Source organism: Gopherus evgoodei, chromosome 16 (assembly GCF_007399415.2).
Source record: "Gopherus evgoodei ecotype Sinaloan lineage chromosome 16, rGopEvg1_v1.p, whole genome shotgun sequence".
In the NCBI taxonomy this organism is placed as follows: domain Eukaryota; kingdom Metazoa; phylum Chordata; order Testudines; family Testudinidae; genus Gopherus; species Gopherus evgoodei.
The window spans coordinates 7,699,514-7,717,489 of record NC_044337.1 but is presented as its reverse complement, the minus strand read 5'-3'; the positions used below and the strand labels follow the sequence as shown (position 1 = coordinate 7,717,489).

Sequence of the window (17,976 nt, the reverse complement as noted above, 5' to 3'; positions counted from 1 at the left end):
TAATCTACAGAGTGTGTTCATCCTATTTGTATAAATGTATCACTCTTGTATCTGAAACTAGAAATATGAAATATAACTCTGAGGGCCTATTGTAATTATGTAAAGTGTGGGCCATTAATAGTGGTTTGGAATCTTGATGACTCCCATGAACTAGGACCATTGTCTGCAGATGGCTGTGTTTTACCTGCAAGTCTTCCTGTATATCTGTGTACTGGCAAGTGGGTAATGAATTCTTGCAGTGACATGTGATCATGTCACCTGAACTGGAACCCATCTTTAACCTTGTGTCCTTCCATTGAGAAGGATGGGGTGGGAACTTAGAGAGGGACAAAAGGATTCCCCCCTTTTGCAAAAGATATATAAAGGGGTGGAAGAGAACAAAGAGGGAGAAGAGCCATCATGAAGAATCCCCTAGCTACCACCTGAGCTTGAACAAGCGCTGTATGATGGGGAAAGAATTGTGCCCAGATCTGGAAGGTGTCCAGTCTGAGGAAAAAACTTACTGAAACATCTCTGAAGGTGAGATTATCTGTATTCAGTTTGATTAGACATAGATTTGCGCATTTTATTTTATTTTGCTTGGTGACTTACTTTGTTCTGTCTTTTATTACTTGGAACCACTTAAATCCTACTTTCTGTATTTAATAAAATCACTTTTTACTTATTAATTAACTCAGAGTATGTATTAATACATGGGGGAGCAAACAGCTGTGCATATCTCTCTGTCAGTGTTATAGAGGGCGAACAATTTATGAGTTTACCCTGCATAGGCTTTATACAGGGTAAAACGGATTTATTTGCGTTTAGACCCCATTGGGAGTTTGGCATCTGAGTGCTAAAGACAGGAACACTTCTGTGAGCTGTTTTCAGGTAAACCTGCAGCTTTGGGGCAAGTAATTAAACCCTGGGTCTTTGTTGGAGTGGACAGGAGTGTCTGGCTCAGCAAGACAGTGTGCTGGAGTCCTGAGCTGGAAGAAAAAACAGGAGCAGAGGTAGACTTGGCACATCAGTTGGCAGCTCTCAAGGGGGTTTGTGTGACAGTTTGCTCCCACAGAACTGGGGGATGGTGGCTGCACAGCTAGCCCTGAATGCTACGTCTTAGCATGAATATCGCCCAGTTTAGGCATATTTGATATGTTCTGTCAGGGGTTTATTGTTGGTGGTGGTGGTTTCTTTCTGCAGTGTCAGCGAAAGATTAGGGATTGCCAGCCCCGCAAAGTACACCTGATGCTTCCCACATGTAAGAGGGTGGTTTACCCCTTTAAGCAGCAGGGGATCTATGGCCCATCAGTCCCAGCTGGGAAGAGGTCAAGTGATCCAATGAAGAGCTGAGAAAGCTCAGTTGGGGTTGAGGGGGGCTGCAGGAGGAAGGCTGGCTCCTATGATTGGCCCTGAGGGGGCAGGGGTGCTGTTGGTCTGGGCAAGAGCTTTGTTTTGTGTGACTTTGTGAGGCTTTTAAAATCTTAATTAATAAACCGTGTTCTGAAAGAATGGCATGGTGGTAGTCCTTCCTGGGCTGGGAGCCCGGCCAGCAGCCCGACACACACCACACCTTTCGTGGCCTTGTTCTGCTCCAAACAACCCCCCTGTAGAGAGAAGGGGGTAGTCCAGGCTCTAGACCAGATTAGTCCTTGGCCTCCCTGCTGAGATGGCCAACAAAGGGGCCGATTAGAGTCAACGGTGAGAGTGGAATTCGTGCTGCGGGCACCTGTCAAAGGTGAAATGGAGTGAGTCTCAATATTCATTTCCCAGTCGAGGAACAGTGCAGAAACAGCGTGTTCACTTCCAGAAGGGGATGGGAATCTCTCGCAGCATCTTGTCAGTTAAATGTCCAAGGGGTCAGACATAAAGTCCACTTCAGACTGGCTGGAGGACACACAAGATGCCCCAGCTGTTCTTTCCCCTCTCTAATCTTTATGGTGGTTGCTGCATCTTGAGTGGCAGCGACACGAAATATTGCAGCCCAGATACTCTCTTAGGATCCAGGTGCACAATTCCCATTAAAGACAACAGAAGGTGTGTTAGACACCCATATCCACAGACACCTGTAGAAGTGTCCTATTTGCCCAGAGGGCCTGAGCACAAATGTTCACATCAATGGCATATGCTCAGCATCTCCCCCAAATCAGGCCAGTTTTATTATTTACACCTCATTATGGACACAGAGCTTTGAAACTCACTGCCCATGGACCGTGAGGGGAAGTCACCCACAGGATGGTAGAGAATCCGAGCAAAGGGAAACGTGATTTAAAACACAAACACACCCCTAACTTGAAAATGGCATCTCCTGGTATTAGAGTACTTAGTGAGGCTATTGATGAGAACTGGATCCATGTGGGCTTTTAGCAGAAAACAATTCCCACAGACATAAGTTCTAGTTGGCTATTGGGTTTCTTAGGAGACAATTCCTAGAGGAAGTGTATTCAGACTGGCATGTTTCCTCATTGTATCTCACTCTTCACTTGATTTATACAGGGAAATGAGAGAGGAGTAGCTAATCCCTGTAAAATGTGCCCATGGGACATCATTGCCTTTGTACTCACTGATAAACATATAACATCACTCGACAAAGGAGGGGCTTCCACACCACGTTAGTTTATGTAGCTGATGTCAACTTACCCCAAAGTCGAAGCAGTTGAATGAGGAGTGGAAGTAATTTCTTGGCCCCAGTCCGTACATCTTCAAGGACATCTCAGTAAGGAACAGACCCAGGAAAACAAACTCTGCAAAATCTAGAAGCCAACAAAAAGGCTGAATCAGTTAATGAGGTCCTGCTAGGCTGAGATAATGCAGTGCAACAGCTTCACAGCATGGACTGTCTCCTGCTGGTCGAAAACTCCTCTGCAATGGGAAGGTAACTGCTTTGGTACCTTTCACACAATTATTTCCGCATACACATATGGGAGGTACATCATACAAGAAGCACAAAGGAAGCAGTTTCAGCTCTGCTGGGGAAGTTAGGTATGTGAGCTTTGAGAAATCCTGTCCACCTCTAGGAAAAGCATTTTGAGAAAGAGGGTTGTGAGGGGCTCTTTATAAAGGTCTCCCTCCCTTAACTCCACCCATAACATTTTGCATATGTACAATTACACAGACCTGTCAATCGCTCTTTCAAATGGGTAGTAGATTCACTCATTCCAAAGCCAGAGGGATCATTGTGATCATCTAGTCTGACCTCCTGTATAACACAGGCCATAAAACATTATATGTGCTGGAACTAGGGGTGCTGCCACCCTCCTTGCTTGAAGTGGTTTCCATTATATACAAGGTTTACAGTTTGGTTCAATGGCTGTCAGCACCCCCACTACAAAAATTGTCCCAGTGCCCCTGTAAAACTTCTCCCAAAATCATTCCTAGAGCAGGTCTTTTAGAAAGACATCAAATCTTCATTTTAAAATGGTCATGGATGGAGAATCCACCACACCCCTAGATAAATTCTTCCAATGGTTGCATCTAACAATATCATGTGCGGTTTACCCAGTTTGCTCAAATATGCAAAAAGATGTGATCCTAAGTATTGTTAGCACAAACCTGTGATCCTAAGTATTGCTAGCACAAACACGGAGTCCCTTGAAGTCCCTTTAGATCACTGGTTAAATTAGATCCGCTATAGCTGAAAAATCATCTTTTTTCCAGGTGTGATTATGGTCTTAAAAATGACAATGAGTAAAATTTTTACAAGCATCTATGTCCTATTTTCAAAAGTGCCTATGTCACTTATGTGTCTAAGTTCCATTGACTTTTAGTGGCACTTTGATAACTAAGTGATTTAGGTCACAAAGTCAATGGAACATAAGTGCCTAAATGATAGAGGCATTTTTGAAAATGAGATTTAGGTGCTTTTGCAAATTTTACCATATGTAAAAATGATCTCACCTAATTCAACGGACCCGCACCCTGTGTGCATTCAGTGTCCAAGGTGCTGACTTTACTACTGACTCAAAAGTAGGTTCCTTTTGTTACCCCTGCAGAACCTACACAGCTCGGAGACAGCAAGTTGGGTTCCATTCTGCCTCATGCATCACCAATAAAACAGCCAGGTACGTTTTTGATTGGTAAGATTTTAATCACCTATCAAAACATAAGGGACAGAAAAAATCCTGCTGGATTTTTCAAATCCCAGATTGAATTTGCAGGAGTCACAGTTAAGAAAAAAATACCGTTTGCTTCGTAAACTGAGCAGCTTGGATCTGGAGGTCACTGAGAAAGAGTGACCAGGGAGCATTTTTTTAAAAGCAACATCAAAAACAAAACCCTACCAAAACAGAACTCTCCACTGCACACACATTTCTCCTCCTGGGGAAAGGATGAGAGAAGAACAAACCACATGACAGATATTAATGTTGATGCTTAATGCACAGCTGGAAGGTGTTCGTATGCAACAGCGGCAAATGCATTATAAAAACTCACATGTCATATTTACAGAGTCACTCTTTTGTCTACAGCTGCCCTTTAAGCTTTGTGATTCCAACTCTCTTTAGCCCGTGAACACAATTCCAGTTCCCTTCTCAGCAAAACTCGGCCCTAGCAAAGGATGTGGCCTTCAGGACATAAGTGGAATGAGTTTAGTGGAATCCTTTTATTTCCTTATGGATATTTGTTCCAGCTCATGCTATGAAACATGCAGAAGCCCCTACCTGTGAGGGGGCAAGATATGAAGCAGAAAGGGGACCTGCAGGTCAGGCCAAGTCAGGGAATTTGCATCCACATGCATGTTCTACCTAACTCTAGGCAAAGCTCTGGGTTTCTTGCTTTCAAGAGCACCAAATTTACCCCAAAGTTTTTTAAAATAGCTATGGATCCAGGAAGTCACACTGGAGAAAGTCCTGGCTCAGTGTGAGAATCCTGCTATATAGGTATTCCAATATCTAGCTCTTATATAGCGGTTTTCCTCAGTAGATCTCAAAGCACTTTACAAAGGAGGTCAGTATCATTACCCCCATTTCAGAGGTAGAGAGAGGGGGCAGTGAGTTGCCCAAGGTCACTCAGCAGGCCAATGGCAGAGCCAGAAATAGAACCAAGGTCTCCTGAGTCTCAGTCCAGTCCAATGCCCTACCCACTAGATAACACTACCACAGAGTCAGAATTATCTAGCACCCTAAATATTCATATATAGAAAAACACAACACAGATTGGCTGGACGGATAGATAGACAGACAGATCGATCAATCTGGGCTTTTTTAAGGTACATTGCAAGAAATGGGAGTAACAGATGTAAAAGTCAGAGAAACAGCTAAGAAGTTTGAGTGCCTGCTCCAGATCTCCTCTTTGCACCCCAGAGAGAAGGAACCAAATGTCGTTTCAGAGCTAGTGTTCCTTGAGCCAGAACTAGACTCAGTGGCACCTGGTTCCAGAGATCAAAGCTGGCAGTGGAGGCAGTGTCTCAATGGTGACCAGCTGCAATGGGCCCTGGCACCAAGCGGCCATATGCAGGCAATAAAGAAAGGGCGGAAGCAAGGATGCAGAGAAAAACGAAAGCACTTAACTCCTTGAGTACGAGAGCAACTCAGAATGAATCAGCTTCTCTGGCTGACGGATCCAAAATAGGATTTCTTCTGACATGGTCCTGCCCATATAATTGAAAATGCAATTTCATTGTTTGGACCTTCTGGTATTTGGGTCCTAAATTTAATTTAATCTCCCTTAAACAGAAGCATTCTGTAATTCAATTTAAAGGGAAAATAGTTTGATACAAATAGTCTAATTTAATTTAAAATGTCTGCTGCTGGCAAAGGCCACACTGGTATCATTTTGCCCCATATGTCTAAATTAGGTAGTTAGTGGCTCTTTTTTGTCAATCACCAACAAATTAATTCCATTTCCGCACTGTCTGGAAGTCTGATGTCATTAGGTGCAGGAGCTGGGGATGCTACTATCAGGTTTATTTGCTCTTCCCCTTGTAGAAATCTCTAACCAGGAAAAGAGCCCCAAGTCCAACCTCCCTCTCTCCTTGAAGAGAGCGGGTTGAAATAATCAATCAGCAGACATAAATAAACATGCATGTTTCAGAAATCCTGTTTCTTTCGATTGCAAATGTTGCATATTTATATCCAGAGGGAGCTGGGCCTCTACTTCAAAGGCAAATACGATATTGTCAAGAAACTAATTGCATAATGCATTCAGTTAAGCACACTGCCGTACACAAAAGAAAACAGACGAGATGAGTTCTTAGACTATGATGGCCCAAATAGCTTGATCGAGTTCCCTATTTCCCAAAAAATAATAGTAATAATAATAATGTTTTTGTTCAGCCTTTTTTAAAAAAAAAATGTCATTCTTAAAGCATATTGAGGGAAGGTGTGAGGTATTAGATGGACAGTCCTGGAGAATATCAACCTCCATTGGTGGGACCCAAAGACCAACATGGACAGCAGCAACATGAGATTTCCCTGCACACTGCTCAGCCAGACTTACCTAGAAAACTGAAAGGACAGTTCAGTCTCTATGGTCCATTAGTTCCTCGATCTTCTTTCATAGACGTGTCGATTTTAAGGCTGGGATGCTAGTGAAGGCAGGGGACTGGACTCAATGACCTTTTGGGGTCCCTTCCAGTTCTATGAGATAGGTATGTCTCCATACATTTGGGGGGGGGGTTAGTTCTGCTTTGAGCAGGGGGTTGGACTAGATGACCTCCTGAGGTCCCTTCCAACCCTGATATTCTATGATTCTATAGACAACTGAGATTATCTCACAGAACTTCTGCATCAAGCCCATGATTTCTGGTTGAGCTGTAGAATATCTTTTAGAAAGGCATCCAGTCTTCATTTAATGACTGCAAGTGATGGAAACTCCACCACATGCCTAAATAAGTTTTTCCAATGGTTAATTACCCTCACTGAAAATATATGCCTTGTTTTAACTCCGACTTTGTCTAACAGCAGCTTCAAGCCACTAGCTCTCATTATGCCTTATTGTGCTAGATAAAGAGTTGTCAGTGATCAGAAATCTCTTCCTCTTGAAAATGCCAGCAACAGTGGCAATTAACGCAAACTGTGATGGTGGGTGATTGTATGAAGCAAACCTGTCCACTGGGAACTGCAATCTATTTTATCTAGGCCACTAAACAAAGGTCTGCACTTTGAAGAAGAGAACCTGCATAGCAGAGCCATAATATTTATAGCATTGTGCGACACTGATGGGCTTTTTCTGCACAGGAGAAAAATTGGAAAATGCTCCAAAAACATCCAAAAAGTTCCAGTGCCTACTCCAGATCTCTTCATAACATGAGAACATCAGAACAGTCATACCAGGGCAGACCAATGATTCAGCTAGCCCAGTATCTTGTCTTCCAACAGTGGCCAATGCCAGATGCTTCAAAAGGAACGAAGAGAACAGTGCAATCATTAAGTGTTCCATCACCTGCCACCAGGTCCCAGGATCTGGCAGTCAGAGGCTTAGGGGCACCCACAGCATGGGGTTGCATCGCTGACCATCTAGGCTAGGTTCTCATTCTTTTTTGAACCAAGTTATACTTTTGGCCTTCACAACATCCCCTGGCAATGAGTTCCACAGTTTGACAGTGTGTTGTGTGAAGAAATACTTCCTTTTGTTTGTTATTAATTTCATTGGGAGACCCCTGATTCTTGTGTTATGTGAAGGAGTAAATAACACTTCCTTATTCACTTTCTCCATACCAGTCATGATTTTATAGATTTTATAGACCTCTATCATATAGACCTCTATCATATTTCCCTGATTGAGGTGCTAAATGAGTACTCAAGGATGATAAGGCCATTGCAGAGAAACTAAATGATTCTTTGCATTGGTCTTCATAGCAGAGGATGTGAGGGAGATTCCCAAACCTGAGCCATTCTTTTTAGCTGACAAATCTGAGGAACTGTCCTAGATTGTGGTGTCATTAGAGGAGGTTTTGGAACAAACTGATAAACTAAACAGTTTAATCAGGACCAGATGGTATTCACCCAAGAGTTCTGAAGGAACTCAAATGTGAAATTGCAGAACTACTAACTGTGGTCTGTAACCTATCATTTAAATCAGCTTCTATTCCAAATGACTGGAGGATAGCTAATATGACGACAATTTTTAAAAAGGGGTCCAGAGGTGATCCTGGCAATCACAGGCTTGTAAGCTTGACTTCAGTACCAGGCAAACTGGTTGAAACTATAGTAAAGAACAAAATTTACAGACACAACATAATTTCAACAACATAATTTGTTGGGGAAGGGTCAACATGATTTTTGTAAAGGGAAATCATGCCTCACCAATCTACTAGAATTCTTTGAAGGGGTCAACAAGCATGGGGACAAGGGGGATCCAGTGGATATAGTGTACTTAGATTTTCAGAAAGCCTTTGACAAGGTCCCTCACCAAAAGCTCTTAAGCAAATTAAGTAGTCGTGAGATAAGAGAGAAGGTCCTCTCATGGATTGGTAACTGGTTAAAACACAGGAAACAAAGAGTAGGAAAAATGATCAGTTTTCAGAACAGAGAGAGGTAAATAGTGGTGTCTCCCAGGGGCCTGTTCTGGGCCCAGTCCTATTCAACATATTCATAAATGATCTGAAAAAGTGGTAAACAGCGAGGTGGCAAAATTTTCAGATGATACAAAATTACTCAAGATAGTTAAGTCCAAAGCAGAGTGCAAAGAGCTACAACAGGATCTCTCAAAACTGGGTGACTGGGCAACAAAATGGTCAATGAAACTCAGTGTTAATAAATGCAAAGTAATGCACATAGTAAAACATAATCCTAACTGTCCATATAAAATGATGGGTTCTAAATTAGTTGTTACCACTCAAGAAAGATCTTGGAGTCATCGTGGATGGTTCTCTGAAAACACTGGCTCAATGTGGAGCAACAGTCAACGAGAATGTTAGGAACCATTAGGAAAGAGACAGATAATAAGATAGAAAATATCATATTGCCTCTCTATGAATCCATGGTACGCCCACATCTTGAATGCTGCATGCAGATGTGGTCGCCACATCTCAAAAAAGATACATTGGAATTGGAAAAGATTCAGAAAAGCGCAACAAAAATGATTAGGGGTATGGAATGGCTTCCATATGAGGAGAGATTAATAAGAGTGGGACTTTTCAACTTGACTGGTGTGGAGAACGTAAATAAGGAAGAACAAGAACTAGGGGTCACCAAATGAAATTAATAGGCAGCAGGTTTAAAACAAAAGGAAGTATTTTTTCACACAACGCAGTCAACCTATGGAACTCCTTGCCAGAGGATATTATGAAGGCCAAGACTATAACAGTGTTCAAAAAAAGAACTAGATACATTCATGGAGGATAGGTTCATCAATTATTATTAGCCAGGATGGGCAGGGATGGTGTCCCTAGGCTCTGTTTGCCAGAAACTGGGAATGAGCGACAGGGGATGGATCACTTGATGATTACCTGTTCTGTTCATTCCCTCTGGGGCACCTGGCATTGGCCACTGTCGGAAGAGAGGATACTGGGCTTAGATGGACCTTTGGTCTGACCCAGTATGGTCGTTCTTATGTTCTTATGTTTTAGAAGGAGGTTTTGTGAAGGGACCTAAATCATTTGATTAAGGATACAGGGGTTCACCTCACTGCAGATAATACATATCCCTGCTACACAGAGGCACCTGGCATTGGCCACTGTCGAAAGACAGGATAATGGGCTAGATGGACCTTTGGTCTGTCTCGGTATGGCCATTCTTATGTTCTTAGTTATCTCTTTTCCAAGCTGCATAGTCCTAGTCTTTTTAATCTCTCTTCATATAGAAGCTGTCCCATTCCCTTAATCGTTTTTGTTCCTCTTCTCTGTACCTTTCCCATTTCTAATATATCTTTTTTGAGATGGGGTGATGAGAACTGCACACAGCCTTCAAGGCACAGTGATACCATGGATTTATATAGTGGCATTATGATATTTACTATTTTATTATCTATCCCTTTCCAAGTAGTTCCTAACATTTTGTTAGCTTTTTTGACTGCCACTGCACATTGAGCGCATGTTTTCAGAGAACTGGCCACAGTGACGCCAAGATCTAATTCTTAAGTGGCAACAGCTAAGTTAGACCCCATCATTTTGCATGAAAAGCTGAGATTACGTTTTCTAATATGCATTATTTTGCACTTATCAACACTGACTTTCATCTGCCATTTTGTTGCTCAGTCATCCAGTTGCATCCCGGAGGGAATGGCTGTTTCTCCAGTGGACCATTGATTCCGGGGGCATGTGGATATCTGCTGCTATTCACTGAGGACCTGGGTCCAAAGAATTCACAGAACACAGATGGTACTAAACAAAAGTGAAACTAAACAAATATTCCAATTAATTTCTTAAAGCTCCCACAGCTCCTGTTTCAAAGCAGTGGAGACAATGGGAAATATCAAGCAGAGAAAGTTATTCAGAGCATTTCAATAACACAAAAGTTAAAAGAACAGGGGTGGGGGGAAAAATCAATGCAGACCCAAAGGCTCTCACCATCTATTCATTAAGTAAAACATATTTGTAATTTAATTAAATGCTTCCCAGAGGGACAGCTATACTTGAATGAGAGGGTGCCTGGCTGAGTTTCAAGATGCTGCAGACCCTCCCAGACATGACTTCACTCCTCGGGTTCCTGTCCATTGCAGTTCACAAGACTTCTTTCAAGTTCAATTATAAGGGCCCTCCAGGAAACAGTATAATTAGAGGTGGTTACATTTCTCATGTTCTACATGAGGCCTTCCAAGTCTCACTCCTTTACTTCTTTACAGAGAGGCTCACTCGTGGATTAATCTTAACAATGGTTTTTAAAATCTCTCACTATTGTGGCGAAGGATTTTGCTGTGTGTTTCAATGAGATATTTCAAATCTCCTGGTTTTGTGGAATCTCATTCAGTGTCACTGTCACTCTTCGATATAACCCTGTTACATCCAGGGTTCTCTCATCATTAGATAATTAGAGTGCCTATGGTTCAGTGTAGAGACAGGCCTAAATAAAAGTACCAGATCTGATCAGCCCCAACATTTGGAAAAGTTTCTATCTCCATTTCTGAAGCTTTGAACCATCTTAAAGGAAGAGCAGGGTTTGTTAATCATTTCGGGGCTTGGATGCTTTTCTGGAGCTCTTTGGTCTGAAAATGACAGGCTGGAAATACTGCACACAGCATGGTGGCACTTCTGCTACTGGTCTCAGCCAAAGACAGGAGGTTCAGAGGCAAATGAAAATTATGAACAGGGAGTTAAACAGGCATATTTGAACTTTAGAAAATGTTGGATCTGAGCTCAGCTGGAATTTCATCTCAAGGTTCAGATTCATCTAACCACTGTACCTTATCTTAATTGAAATATCATCTTCTCCAGCCTATGAAATGAGGCTAGAGTTACAAGCTATGACACTTGCTCTTAGAATTTCTATGGCTGAGGTTCATTCTCCATGTCCAAGGCTCCTTTTCTCTGATTGTCACCAATCATAGAATCAATCATAGAATCATAGAATATCAGGGTTGGAAGGGATCTCAGGAGGTGATCTAGTCCAACCCCCTGCCCAAAGCAGGACCAATCCCCATCTACCAATCTACATAGCCTATAATATTCTAACTAGAGAGAGGCTAGAGATGCAAAGCTCACACCTAGATCTGAACGGCCACCAAGTTTGTGAGTGTTCAGATCTAGAGTTTTGGCTTGGGACCCACATCTAATTTCTACAGTCCCATGACAAGAATGTGTCAGGCTGCTGTTTCTAATAGCACGTGGCCCATTTCCACTGGTGTTTCCTTAGCACCACCCAGGGATTTATTTGTGGGCATGGGAAACTATACCAAGATCTCTGGCCTGCAAATGGTATAACAAAGGTGTCATAGGAAATGATCATGCAAACCACAGAAAACTATATAGGACAGAAAGAAGACAGAGCATCTCTGGTTGGGAAGTTACTGAATATTTAGAGTCAAGGAACAGATGCGATTGAGAACAGAATATCTCTGTTGTTCCTACTGAAAATCAATCAATCACAGGGGTCAACTGTGATTCCCAGTTGGGTAGCATCCTAAATGCACAGATTAGAGCACCCAGTCAAGATTTTCAAAAGCATCTTGTTATTTTGAGTGTTTCCATTTCTGGGTGCTCAATTTCAGACTCCGCAAAGGAACCTGATTTTCAGAGAGCAGGTGTTGGGGAATTTCTGAACATCAGGTCGTTTGGAGGTGTCCCAAGTTGGGAACCCAGAACTAAGTGACCCAAAATCATTAATCACTTGGCCTCTGTCTTATAATAGGAGGTCATTTCTGGTAGACTCAATAGTTACTGCTATCATGGCACAGTGTGCATTTCAGTGGGGTTGGAGTGTGCCCCATATTGCCCCCATTGAGATAAGTTGGACCCTTAACTTCTCACCTTTATCCTAGATGTTTTTTCTCCCCATCAGGAATTGCATCTTTAATTCCAGTTAACATGAACATTCCTTCAGTGTGAGCTTGGATATCAAAACAAAGTGGATTTCAGCTCACATTCCTATTTAAACATTCCCTCAGAAATGTTACTGCATTTCTACAGTTCCAGAAAGCAAACTTGGAAATCTAAAATCTTCTGGTTAGAATGAAAGACTTAAAAACATTTTTCTAGCCATTTACTCCCAATTTGAGAAGAAAACCTAAACCTCAGATTTCTAATTGCTTTGCTACTCTAATCTATTATTTCTGCTGTTCAGTTCAGAAAAAGAAAAGGCAGGACTGATTTCCTGTGTCGTCTGTCTCTATTTTCCCTCTAAATCCTGAGAAAGGAGAAGAGTTGAAAGGACTTTTTTCTCCCTTTCACCCAACCCTCATTATAGCTTTCAGTTACCTGGTATTATTAAATATTTTAGTAAATATTAGCAGGAGCTCTTTGAAGACACAGTAACCCATAGCTTCACCCTTTCAGCCTGTGGGAAAGGAAAGACTTCAAAAGTTAATTATTTTTATTATTATTTTAAGATAGGTAGACTTAGTTCCTAAGTTATTCTGTTTTAAACATCTTATTTCATTTTTTTTCTGGTTTGGAAAAATTTGCCATGAGCCACGAATCGATAACCCACATATTGGCGTGAGGGCTCAATCATTCAAGGTGCTGAGCATTCTGGCCCAGTCCAGCAAAGCACTTAAGGAAAGGCTTAACTTTAAGCAGTCCCATTAAACTCAATGGGTGAAGTCAGGCCCCACTGAAGTCAAATGGAGTTCTGTTATGGACTTTAATGGGCCCAGGATTTCACCCAATGGGACTACTCATGCTTAAAATCAAGCAACTGCTTAAATGATCTGTTAGTCCGGGCCAGTGTACTTATTACCGAGCCAGACTGAGCCCCAGAAGCATGAAGCAGATCAAACTGTACCAAGAGTCCACCTCCAGCTTCTCTGATCTCCATACTAATACAAGAAACTGCAGCACACTAAGGGCCAGCCTGCACAACTGGGAGCCAAATTTTCAAAAGTGCTCAGCATTCAGCAGTTCCCATTTTGATACATATAGCGAGATTAGCACCCAGCATGCTGGGCTTGTCTAAATGAGCAGCTAGTGCACAGCAAGCTGGGATATAGATTTACAGCATGTCCGCATACTGCACACTGACTGGCCGCATGAACCCTGCGGTGCACTAAGAAACTTTTAGTGCTCACCAGTAGGATAGTAAGTGTGTGGTTGCTGTGCGCCGTTCGTCTGCACATGCACACTGAGCTCTTCTGAAAATGTCACCTTAAGAGCTGAAGATCTGGGGCCTGATCCCAATGGGAGTTTTCCAGGGGACTTCAGTGGGAGCAGGATTGGGGACAACGGCTCCAAAGCCATAGGGAAATCTTGGAAAGTGCATTATGCAATTTGCCCAGTCTGACATATGGCACCATTTTCACAATGTCCCTCTGCAGAGAGGGACACTAGGATGGGGACAGAACAGCACATGGGGGAACTCAAGTACCGGATATGGAAATGCTGTTCAACTCTCTAAATTGTGGGGGTCTCAGACCCCATTACCACCTTCACATCCATGCTATCCATGAGCTCTGCTGGCACAGAACTAAACTTTGTGGGTCTGACTATGATTTCCCTCATAAACATTTCACACCAGTATATCTTCATGGACTGGATCTTTAAACCAGAATCAAGGTCCTACAACTGACCTTCTGCTCAGCAGCTGCTTTGACTCGGTGCTAGGTTTTAAAATGCATCATCTTCTATTCAGTGTCAAGCCCTCTGACTTGAATTGTCAGATACATACAGACAATGCAGCTCTGTTATTCCACCCCCATAATAAACTCAACCCTCCCTAACCTCTCAGGGAGAAATTGATGGTGCTTGAAATTCATTGTCACTGTATGCTTAAATTCTCAGTTTATCCAAACTGCAGTTTCTCAGGAGGTTTTGGGTCAAATCTTACAACCTTTGGATGAGCAGGGCTGCTCCTACTGTTGTAAAAAAAAAAAAGGGGGGGGGGCAAGAAGGTGATCAGCTGAGGAACAGTTTAACTATATAAAGGATCTAATTGCAGAGAGCAGGATTCATTGGTTATTCATTACAAAATAAAACAACATTACACACTTTACAAAAGCAGTAACACTCAAAGGGCCTTTATACAGTACTGGATGCCCAAACTAATGGATGACCAAAGGCATTGGGCTAAAACACATCTAACATGAGCAGGCATATGATATTATCACCCACCTGTCCTGTGTTATTGCTTATACATGTATGGGACATATTTGCACAGTGTGATTCGCTGGAGGGTACTGCTGCATTTCTCCTCATTGGCCACGCCTGGCTTATTCAGGCAAGTGCTCTCATGGAAAGCCCCTTTCTGTACAAGTGCATGTTCCAAGAGAGTTTGCTATTAATTGGCACAATTGGACTGAATTAGTGTAAAATGTTTTGGTGCAGGAAATAATGTTTCTATTAAGTGGAACTGTCCATTGCACAAGTTGATATCAAGTGGGCTTCAGGGTCTATATTATCTTCATATGTTTTACTATAAAAAAATGGCCTAGTGTATTGAACATAAGGAAAATCTGAGAACAAGCTATACATCTCCTGGTTGGGGGTTGAATTGTGAGGTTCTCTGGACAGCCACAGGTGAAGACAGCTTGAGAAACTTATAACGCTGCTGTGAGGGACCCAAGTAAATGTTTTTCCCAATCCACAAGCCCCCAAAAAATCCTCCTGCGATGTTCACAACTGACAATGGTCAGTTTGTGGCTGACCATTACAAGTCAAAGCACATTGTCCACTTTCTCTGGTGTTTCTTGGAGCCACTTAGTAATTTATTTGTGAAACTCCTGGATGGGGCATAAGATGTTATAAAAAGACCTCAAGGCTGCAGGTGTTAATGGCAACGTGGGGCTGGTGCTCGGAGCACTCAGGAGAGAGAGGACCGGATGGAACATGGCTCTGATCCCTGACACTTACACAAAGCAGTGGTGAGCCCCTCCGGCTGGTCATAATGCACCATGGCGACGCACAGAGTGTTCAGGGTGACAACACACAGGACGATCCAGTAGAAGCTTTGTGCCTTCACCATGCGCCGGATGAAGAACCGGAACATCTTCTCTTTCCTCCGGAAATATGAGGAGCTCTCATTCTTTCCGCTCTTCAGACTGGCCCGGGCAAATGGAGACCCTGGACATTGGAGGACACAAGGGATTATCATCAGACTGAAATCAGGAAGATAATGGAGGAGGGAGAAACTTGAAATCACAACCACAAAGGGCCCAGATCCTCAAAAGTATGTAGATGCCTAACAAATGACTGAGAGTTAGGTGCCCAAATACCTCTGAGGATCCAAACCAAAGAACCTCCCTCCTCTCTGGAAATGCAGCTAAGCACAAATGTGGCCACATTTACAATGAGCTGCAAGAGACACTGATTTGCCCAGACCATCCCAATGGATTAACACTAGGATCTGAAAAGAGCCTAATGGTGTCAGATGCTCAGCTCCCACTGCCTTTCAAAGTGAATTAGGCACCCAGCCCCTGTAAATACCTTCAAAAACCCTAGCTAATCTCAAATCCTGAGCTCTGACCGGCCAGGTTAAAGCTATGGGCAGCACAGCACTTACTCGGTTATCTGTGATACGAGTCTAACCCCCTCTCCCCTGCAAGCCAGCCTGAGTGTTGTGGAACTGGCTGCAGGCACCCTCTGGCTCTACAGTGTGGGTCACAGCATGGTGTGCTGACTCTCCCTCTGCAATCCAGCGCTGGCCGTCGGGAATGCTGGGACCCAGACCGCTCCCCTGCCCCCCAGCACTGCACTGGCCAGGGGGCAGGGAAGTCATGCTGAGCACCCTTTATCGCTCTTTCAGAAAGGAGAAGATGCAACCTCAGCTACTGCCTTCTGCTCACAGCAGCCCAGGCGCTGGCTAGCTGGATGGGGCAGAGCCTCAGAGCCACCCCCTAGCCTGGCAGACTGAATCCCCTTGAAGCTGGGAAGTGCTGCCAGTGTCTCCTCCCAATAACCTGCGTGGCACAGATCCTGCCCTGGCGCTCACGCTGAGGGAAAATGCTCCCTACATCCCTCTTTCACCTCATACGCCCGCACAGCCCAGAGCAGGATTTGACCCAAGTGCTCTACGGCAGGTGGGCTGACTCACATTTGCTCTGCCTCTCATGGCTGCATTTCACATCTTGTCTGAAATCCCGATTAAGAGTCAGATGTTTAAAAATAGATACTTGAAAGAAGAAAGGAGCTCGAGATTAAAGTGTCCACCCTACAGGGATGGGCACTCTAGAAATGCCTGATGTGCTATTAGAGCTATTAGTTTTATAACATTTCCTTCCATGCAGCAGAATTTCTCACTGTTTATATTGCCCTTCAAGGCAACAGAATTAACCAGAGGCCAAGAAGAAAGCTGATGTTATTCTGTAAATACAGACCTCTCAGGAACTTATGGCAAAGCTCTGGTGTCAAAGCTGCCCAGAAGATCTGCACACGGCTATTCCACTCTGCTTACATCCCTACCACTCTTCATATGGACACCGTTCCGAGGTAACTAAATTCTGCATTCAGTTCAACTGGTCTGAAGCTGGAGTAACTTCTCTGACGTGAACCCACCCTGGTGTAAATCAGAGTGGTATTTGGACCAATAAGAGAATACAGATTTGCCATGTGCCTCTGAGCAGAATTTTGCCCGTTCCTTGGAAAACCACACCAGATATTAGGCACTCAGAGTGCTGAACTGGCTGGTTATTCCAGTGTGAATGTTTCCATTCCAGCACCTAATGTTCCTGTCACAAGGCAGCCAGGATCTACCATTATGGTTTTATCAGCACAGAAAGAACACAAAAAGAAGGGAGAAAATGAAAGTGTGGATTAAACTATTCTTTCAGAAAGCAAACTGTGACTGATATTTATAGTTATACAGCTTTCTAATGTGACTATAAGGTTCCAGGAGGCACTTTTAATTGAATTACAAAGCAACTTGTGCAGGTAACAGCTGGCAAGAGGTTCATCAGTGCAACTATTGCACCGGTCAGCACATTTACATCACACTTTGTAATTAGATTGTTATTTCTTCTAGGGCCTTTAAGTCACATCAGAGAGATATGTTACTATAGCATAAGGAAAACATTAGAAAAAACCTGCATTAAATCCTCACTTTGTCCATAAACCCCAGTATGTTTTGATTGTTTATGATATGCAGAGTTTCATGCATTTCAGGAGGGTAAAATATCTCTTCCACAGCCTGCAGCACTTTTAGTTTTCTCTGCTGTATTTGTTTCTTCTTCTCCACCGTGTGCCATGCTTTACCAAACACACTCTTCATAATTGGGGGAACCAGACATACAGAAAAAGGGGCAGTGCAGATATCTTCCTGACCGTACACTCAATAGATGGGTCTCGTTCAGCATCAGATTATCCATGAGTGCAAGGGCTGCTGCTTCCACCAGATCTGCTGTGGGAGGCGCTAGATGCAGAGAATTGCTCACGTGGCACACGTTCCTGGAGCCCGAGAGGACTTAGAAATGGATTAAAAGCTCCCTCTATGTCCTCGTGGCAATAACGGAATGCTGTAGCAGTGTGGACCTCCTGCC

At 43.2% G+C, this 17,976-nt stretch overlaps 1 protein-coding gene across 16 annotated transcripts in view; it reads right to left on the bottom strand.

The window, feature by feature from the left end:
* The window catches only part of CACNA1B (calcium voltage-gated channel subunit alpha1 B), a 507,473-nt gene that overhangs the window by 188,283 nt on the left and 301,214 nt on the right, over positions 1-17,976 (bottom strand). For all 16 annotated transcript variants that reach the window (XM_030535592.1, XM_030535597.1, XM_030535598.1 and 13 more), the window contains 2 exons: positions 15,356-15,565; positions 2,620-2,732 (listed from right to left, as the gene is read on the bottom strand). In XM_030535592.1, the coding sequence (XP_030391452.1) occupies positions 2,620-2,732; positions 15,356-15,565 (323 nt within the window). The remainder of the gene's footprint in view (positions 1-2,619; positions 2,733-15,355; positions 15,566-17,976) is intronic.